Here is a 9,089-nt window from a genome sequence, read left to right as displayed (position 1 = left end):
GCTGCGAGGATGGGGCAGAATAGAGAATTCCTTTCAACTCTGGCAAGGTGGAATCAGCTTCTCCGTCCTAAAAAAATTTATGTGCTTTATTCAAGAGGCATTGTCTTCTCACCAAGGTGGCTAACAACCGTGAGCTACTGCATGTCCTATACGCAAGTTGGTATTGAGATACTATTGAAGATGTCCTTGATCTTTTCTTGGTTGACTTCAATACTACGGTGCCAAACTACGAAGCAAAAGAATTTTATGGCTAGCTTACAGAGTTTAGGTGTGTTCCACGTATCTATAAGTATGACTTATTTTTTTCAAAAGTCAAACCACGGAAAGTTTGACCTAATTTTTGATAATCTTTCAACAAATATGATGTTGTAGAGATATCATATGAAACTATATTTCACGATGTGTTTAATGATATTGATTTTATATTTTACTAGTTATTTTTTTGTAAAAATATAATCAAACTTTATACTACCTCCATTCCAAAGTTTAAGGCTTATATTATTTTAAAAAAGTCAAATTATGTCAAGTTTAATCAAGTTTTTACAGAAAAATCATTAAGATACAAAATACAAAATCAATATCATTAGATAGATAATGAAATAAAGTTTCATATGGTATCTACAAAATATCATATTTATTGATAGATTTTTCTAAGAGTTTGGTCAAATTTTAATTGGTTTGACTTTTAAAAATATAAGCTTTACGATTTGGAACAAAGGTAGTATATATAGTTTAACTTTTCAAAAATAATATAAACCTTTCACTCTGGAATGGAGGTAGTATGACTCTTCAATATTGTCATTTATGAGGCACAAGCCACCAACTGTTAATTTGAATCTTAACTATAGTTTTAGTGATGGCAAATATATGTTCACACGAAGAAATCTTAGTATATCATTTATGCAGAATATAAAGAAGATCTTGTATCTTCTCCAAATATTTCATTTCATTTAAATATAGTCTAAAATATGTCTAGATTCGGTGAATCTACGATAAATATTTAGTGCCAGAGGTACTATTAATTACCAAATATTGCAATGCTCCCACGTAATCCTGATCATTTAGATTTGGCACAAACTAAAGCTCTATGGAAGCTTCCGCCACTGTGAACAAGGGGCCATTAGTGTCATATCGTCGTAGAACCACCAAAATTTGTGGACCGTCCTTGCTCTGAAGCTCTAGGTAGATTGCAGAGTTATAGATGTGTTCCACGTAATCACGTATCTATAACTATGACATTTTTTCAAAAGTCAACCATGTAAAGTTTGACCAAATCTTAGATAATCTATCAATAAATATGATGTTGTACATATATCATATGAAAATATATTTGATGATGTATCTAATAATATTAATTTTATAATTTACTATTTTTTTGTAAAAACTTAATCAAACTTTATACTACCTCCATTCCAAAGCTGAAAGCTTATACTATTTTTAAAAAGTCAAACTATGTTAAGTTTGATCAAATTTTAAAACAAACATTATGATGCAAAATACTATCATTAGATAGGTAATGAAATATATTTCCATATGGTATCTACAAAATATCATATTTATTGATAGATTTTTCTAGAAGTTTGATCAAACTTTAATTGTTTTGACTTTAAAAAAATATAAGTCTTACGATTTGGAACAGATGTAGTATATATTGTTTAACTTTTCAAAAATAATATAAACCTTACTCTTTAGAACGGAGGTAGTATGACTCTTCAATATTGCCATTTATGAGGTACAAGCCACCGGCTGTTAATTTGAATATTAACTATAGTTTTAGCGATGGCAAATATATGTTCACACGAAGAAATCTTAGTATATCATTTATGCAGAATATAAAGAAGATCTTGTATTTTCTCTAAATATTTCACCGCATTTAAATATAGTCTAAAATATGTCTAGATTCGGTGAATCTGCGATAAGTATTTAGTGCCAGAGATACTATTAATTACCAAAGATTGCGATGCTCCCACGTAATCCTGATCATTTAGATTTGGCACAAACTGCATTGATCACCGGTCTTGTAGGTACTACTACAAAGGTTGCTGGCCTCCCACCTAATCGTACGAGATCATTCAGATATGGCACATATTAAAATCATTTATGTTGTTGCATCCGGTGCATTTATCAAGTAAATAATGGTGCCAAAATTACGATATACTGCATGGATCATTCGTGGTGTATAAAGGGCACCCAGACTCTGTTCCAAGCATCACCATCATCTTCATCATATTTGTGTGTTTGCTCTGCAGCAATGGCTGCGTTTTCCAATTTCATACCGACACTTCTATTATTCATCACCCTCTTTTTTACACCCGGGTTGTGCTACATCAACCCAGCTATCGAACGGGCACAAAAGAATACCACAGAAACCTCTGCATATCGCACTTATATCGTGCTTGTCGATCCACCGCGCTCGAGTGCCAGGGAGGAGGATCACCGCCGGTGGCATGAGTCTTTCTTGCTAGGCTCGTGTGGCGGTGAATCTAGCAGGCTACGTCTTCTCCACTCCTACACCCAAGTATTTAGCGGCTTTGCCGCGAGGCTCACAGGGGCTGAGCTCGATGCGGTGGCCAAGAAGCCAGGGTTCGTGCGAGCGTTCCCAGAGCGAACACTGCAACTCATGACCACGCACACACCCGAGTTCCTAGGTCTGAGGAATGGCACTGGGTTCTGGAGCAACGCCAAATATGGGAAGGGAGTTATCGTCGGGTTGCTGGACACCGGCATCTATGCAGCACACCCTTCCTTCAATGACCATGGCGTCCCACCACCCCCATCACGGTGGAAGGGGTCGTGCAAGATGGCCGGCTGCAACAACAAACTTATTGGTGCCAAGTCACTTGTTGGGAACGAGGATCCTGATGACACATCGGGGCATGGGACGCACACCTCATCCATAGTCGCCGGGAACTTCGTCCCTGGCGCATCATATCATGGCATCGGCACAGGCACCGCTGCTGGAATAGCTCCTGGAGCCCACATCGCCATGTACAAGGTATGCAAAAATGATGGATGTGATGATTCTGCCATACTGGCTGGACTGGATGCGGCCATCAAGGATGGGGTGGATGTCCTCTCACTCTCCCATGGCTTCGGCAAGGGTGTGCGCTTTGATCAGGACCCCATCGCCATCGGCGCGTTTAGTGCCATATCCAAGGGCATCACCGTGGTGTGTGCGGCTGGCAATGAAGGTCCCACGTCAGGCTTTCTCAGCAATGATGCTCCATGGTTGCTCACAGTCGCTGCCGGCTCGGTGGATCGGAGCTTTCAGGCCGAAGTGTGTCTTGGCAATGGCAAGCGTATCTATGGACAAGCGCTTACCCAGGAAGCTAAGCCAAGCTCAAAGTCATATCCTCTCATCTTCTCCGAGAAATTTCGGTACTGCGAATATGACGAGGACAATGCCATCGTCGGTAAGATCCTTGTTTGTGAAAGCATGTCGGAGAAGAATCAGTACTATAAGATCCCCCACTTAATGATTGCTGGCGCGGCTGGTGTGGTGTTATTCAACAACAAGGTCAATGGCTACACCATAGATCTTCTGGATTACAACTCTAGAGTGGTGCAGGTAACCGAGGTCGATGGTGTCATCCTCACATCTTATGTGTCGTCGCCAGGGACCAACTCGGTGGCTGCTATCACGTACAACAACACATTGGTTGGTATCCACCCGGCCCCCGTCGTAGCGTCGTTCTCTTCCCGAGGTCCAAGCACGATCGACGCCGGTGTGCTCAAGCCAGATATATTGGCACCAGGGCTCAATATCCTAGCCGCATGGCGGCGGGAGATGGGATCTACATGGGAACCTTATAACATCATATCCGGCACTTCCATGGCAACTCCACACGTTAGTGGTGTTGTCGCGCTTATCAAGAGCATACATCCTACCTGGTCACCGGCTGCCATCAAGTCTGCCATCTTGACAACATCAGACATCGTCGATAGCAGAGGTGGACCGATCTTGGACCATCGATACATGAAAGCGAGTGCATATGACACAGGAGCTGGACATGTGAACCCCACCAGAGCAGCTGACCCTGGTCTAGTGTATGACCTTAGCATTGGTGACTATGCAGGTTATATTTGTTGGCTCCTTGGCGACCATGGCCTGGCAACCATCATGCAGAAGCACAACTCAAGCCTGAATTGCGCAACGCTACCAAAGATCAAGAACACGCAGCTCAACTACCCGATGATTACGGTGCCTATGACGTCGATGCCATTCACCGTGAATCGAACGGTGACGAATGTCGGACCATCAAAGTCGACCTATACGGTGAAGGTGGATGCATCCAAATCAATGGTGGTGCATGTCTTTCCGGAGAAGCTGACGTTCTCCAAGGTTGGAGAGAAGAAAACATTTAGCTTGACAGTGAGCAGTCACGTGGTGGGTAAAGAAGAATCTGTGGAAGGAAGCTTGAGATGGGTGTCAGAGAAGCATGTCGTGCGAAGCCCCATCGTCGCATCCATCAGAGTGAAAGATAGTTATTCCGCATCGGCACCATTTTAGATATTCATGCATTGAGATCTATGGCTTTTCCCGTCTACCCGCACATTCGTGTCTAGTAAACAAAGTTCATGTAAACAATGGCGTCGGAATAAAATTGGTGTCAACCAGTATAATCTAATGTTGCAATGTTTTGTGTCGTTTATGGTGTATTTTGAGTTTTGTTCTCTCATGTGGCTACACTCTTTGAATCTAGCGGGTTTTCCTGTATACTTGATTTGTATGGTATTGCTTATGTGTATCTCTTGAACACAGGCGCTTCGAGAATTTCTCGTGACTCCGGCACCACGCACACACAGCACGTCCTGCTCAGTCTCCACTTTGCACTGCCACCTGCCGCCGTCGCACTGATAATGAGGAAGAGTAGATTTCATAGATCTTGATGTTCAAATCATCATAGGTATAGCCCGCCTATCATGCTCAGATCATCAAACCAGATTTTTGTCCTGGTTCAAGTGTCCACCTGGTGGACTGTGAATTGACGATAAATTATGCCGATCCAGAGTGCAGAATAGCTTTATCCAATTGCAGCGAAACCTGAAGCAAGCAGTCCCAATTAACATTAACACTGTCAGACACTTTCTAAAAATCCAGGTCTAGGACCAATATTTGCAGCTTCAATTCACACGTGGCAAGAGGGCAACAAACTACTTGTGTAGATTTTGTAAGCTTGACGCCAGAATCAAATCCGTCTTTCTTCTATATTTCTACTAGAACCAAATCCGTCTTTCTTCTGTCTTTCTGAAACCAAATTTCGTCATAGAGTGTTGACCAGGCAACTTATATTTGCTCTCTTCTTTGTGCACTTCAAAATGCTGATTTTTCTCCTAAACAAATTAATGGATGCTCATCGTGATATGACATGTATATATATTCCAAAAGTTAGCTCTCAAAATATGACAACGCCCTGCTAGCGCACACAAAAAAAAAACATTTTGCGCCTATCATATAGTACTTCCATTCCAGAAAAGATGGCCTATAATTTTTTTCTGAAGTCAAACGGTGTAAAGTTTGACCAAACTTGTAGAATAAATTGTTAATATTTACAATACCTAACATACATGATATAAAAGTATATGGCATAATACATTAGACGGAAGACTCGAAGTGAGCGTAGCTTTGAATTAACGAAACCATCAACTGGTTAGGAGAATTATAACACACACACACCTGTTGGGTTACCCGCTACATGTTACAAGCGCATCAAACAACACAAGACTACAAAAAAGAAAAGAAGCAACCAAAGACATCGCTTGAATCCATCCAGGAGGTCCACGTCTTCTGTTGGTCGGGGACGACATCGGTCGACAAGCTCCAAATTAACATTGGGACCCCAAAGCACGGACAAGAGCCACACAGAATGCAAAAGTCTGAAGGCAGGGCCTTCACAGGACGCCTCCAAGGAGGAGAACGACGACGAAAAACGTTTTAGTCATTGTGGCATGAGCTACGGTCCTGGGCTTTCCCATAGGCCCCAAAACACCATCCCTCAAATGTGTCACCGGCCAACTATCAGACACAGCCCACCGCCATTGAGAAGAAAACACTGGCGTTTCCCATGGCACAACCCGACAAAGACAACCCCCTAGGGTCTTCGATGGCCGCCCAAACAAGGGAAAACTTTGTATCTAAGTAGCCAAGATAGAATGAATGGAGGAAGGGGACGAGGGAAGAGATCACAGGGAGACTTCATGACTAACGCAGAGACAACTTCCACACTTAGAAAATAAGCCAAGGCGGAGAGGTGGACCAACAAGCCAGACAAGATGTGTTTCAAGGGAATACATTCAAGAAAGGATCCGACACCCACAAGTGTCGCCATCACCAGTGGTGGACATATCCAACCAGAGCTTTCACCGAGGCACCATTCATGGCCTGGAGTCGACCGAAACCGTGAGATGGGTGAGAAGGAGTATCAGCAACCGAACCAAACCCGAGACAAATACGCGGTGTCCCAGCTCCAACCAGGAACACCAGCAACACACATGCATCCCCAATGTGCGTGCTCGGGAAGATCTGACTCAACAACCTGAAGCCAGGCCACACCTAGGCTGGGGCATGTAGATGCCAGATCTGTGCATGCTGCCTACCCCGACAAGCATGCTACCTCCCGACATGATTGTCGAATTGTGGCCAAAGGATAGAGCCTAGTCGTTAGAACTACACAATATGAATAATGAATCCTAGATAAACACAAAGGCTCGAGATGGCAATGTTTTTTTTCCCTCGTCGGCACATTTTTTTGGATATGAAGGCGAATGTAATCGCTCTGTTGTCCGTATGTACCTCCCTAGCTTTCACATATCAAAGGGACCTCGTGACAATAGAATGTAACGCTCGCATGTCCATTTAGTAAGACAGAGTGTTCATTCTGCTAGGTGACATTTTTCGTTCCACCATTCATATATGAGCTCCTTGTGAAGGATTGCAATCATATATTAGTGAAAGTAAATATAGTATTGGTTACCCACATAATAATAATTAACAACATTTAGCACAAATTCTACAATTTCATTTTTTTTTTGAAAAGGAATAAACCCGGCTTCTGCATCGTGATGATGCACACAGCCTTTTATTAAAACCCAGCATATTTTGTTCAGAAGTACTTATTACATCTCAAGGTTCTCTTAAAGTTGATACAAAAATCAACCAGCGAAAAAAAGAAAACAGCACAAAGTGACTAAGCATCCTCTAGTCGACTATTATGCTGCCTGCTAGCCCGGCACAAGATATCCTGAGCGACCATCTGAAGCCGTGTGCATCCAGAAGCCATGACATCCCATTTCTCTTGCGGCGAAAGGAGAGCCCAGAGTTGGATCCAATGCACCATGGAGAAGATCACCTGTAAAAAATTGAAATTTTTCTTGTTGTTAAAACTTATATCATTGCGGCATCTCCATATTGACCAACATAAGGCTGATACACCAATGCGAATTAAAACCTTTGATTGTTTGTCAACACCGTTTAACCAATTTTCAAACATATTTGTAATATTGGTTGGCGGAGGGATATTATTAGTGAAATTAACAGTTCGCCATATTAGTTTAGCAAAGGGACACGATAAGAATAAGTGTTCCACCGTCTCTTGTTCTCCGCAAAAAACACATTTAGTACACTCATTCCATTGTCTCTTTGCTAAATTATCTTTTGTTAATAGCACCTTATTACTTAGGAACCACATAAATTTTTTAATTTTTAGGGGGATTTTCATCTTCCAAAGATATTTCCGCAAGTACGTTGTATGATCATTCATAAGATCCTCATACATAGATTTGACTGTAAACAACCCATTAGTTGTTAGCTTCCACATAAAACAGTCCGGTTCATTATTTAAATTAACCATCGTTAATCTTTGGCATAAGTGTAACCACGCTGTCCACTTATTACCAGATAGTACACGTCTGAAACCAATATTCAGCGGTACGTGTGCTAATACGTGAGCCACCAACACATTCTTATGGTTCACAATATTATATAAAGATGGGTATTGAGTGTTAACGAGGATTCCCCTAACCAAATATCTTCCCAGAATCTTGTCGATGTACCATTACCAATTTTAAAATATCCTTTAGTAAAAAAATCGCTTTTTATCCGCATGAGCCCCTTCCAAAAGGGGGAATTAGTCGGTTTTGCTTGTACTTCTGCAAGTGTTTTTTGGCTTAGGTATTTGTTATGTAGTACTTCTTGCCACACCCCTTCCTCATTAAGTAGTTTAAAGAGCCATTTACTCAGTAAACATTTATTTTTGAGTTCAAGGACTTCAATACCTAAACCTCCTTGATCCTTTGGTCAGCAAATTATATTCCATCTTGTGAGCCTATATTTTCTCTTATCTTCATCCGATTGCCAGAAGAATCTAGATCTATAGAAATCAAGACGCTTCGTTACCCCGACGGGTATTTCCAGAAAAGATAACATGAACATTGGAAGACTTGTTAAGACAGAATTGATAAGTACTAATCTATTGCCATACGATAGTAACTTTCCTTTCCAACATCCCAATTTTCCTTCAAACCGGGTCTCTACTGGGTACCAATCTGAATTTTTAAGCTTCCTATAATGAATAGGGATTCCCAAGTATCTGAATGGGAAAGCCCCAATATCACATCCAAAAATTTGTTTATACTGTTGCTCTTCCTCTTTAGCCTTCCCGAAACAGAATAGCTCACTTTTGTGAAAATTAATCTTGAGGCCCGATAGTTCTTCAAATAAAATAGAATTAATTTCATATTTACCGCCTTTTGCAAATCATGTTCTAAGAAGAGAATTGTATCATCAGCACATTGTAGGATAGAGATTCCACCCTCAACAAGATGAGGAATGAGACCACCTACTTGACCATCCTCCTTTGCTCTTTCAATTAAAATAGCAAGCATGTCTGCTATAATATTAAAAAGCATTGGAGATAATGGGTCACCCTGCTCGACACCTTTTTTGTTTGAAAATAACGACCAATGTCGTCATTTACTTTAACACCAACACTTCCGCCATGCATGAAAGATTCAATTAACTTACACCAGCCAGTTGCAAAACCTTTCATTCGCAGCGATTGTTGCAAGAAGGACCATTTTACCTTATTGTA

The 9,089-nt window shown here is 41.2% G+C and overlaps 1 protein-coding gene across 1 annotated transcript; it reads left to right on the top strand.

The window, feature by feature from the left end:
• The first annotated feature begins 2,251 nt into the window (after positions 1–2,251).
• LOC124664247 (subtilisin-like protease 1) lies at positions 2,252–4,510 on the top strand. Its single transcript, XM_047201813.1, has one exon. The coding sequence runs from the start codon at positions 2,252–2,254 to the stop codon at positions 4,508–4,510; it is 2,259 nt and encodes a 752-aa protein (XP_047057769.1).
• Positions 4,511–9,089: the final 4,579 nt, after the last annotated feature.

Source organism: Lolium rigidum, chromosome 6, assembly GCF_022539505.1.
Source record: "Lolium rigidum isolate FL_2022 chromosome 6, APGP_CSIRO_Lrig_0.1, whole genome shotgun sequence".
Taxonomy (NCBI): Eukaryota; Viridiplantae; Streptophyta; class Magnoliopsida; order Poales; family Poaceae; genus Lolium; species Lolium rigidum.
This window is presented reverse-complemented; position numbering and strand designations above follow the sequence as displayed.

What these genes read in the sequence shown, in the direction of transcription:
- LOC124664247 (XM_047201813.1), top strand. Translation starts at nt 2,252, where the DNA reads ATGGCTGCGTTTTCCAATTTCATACCGACACTTCTATTATTCATCACC.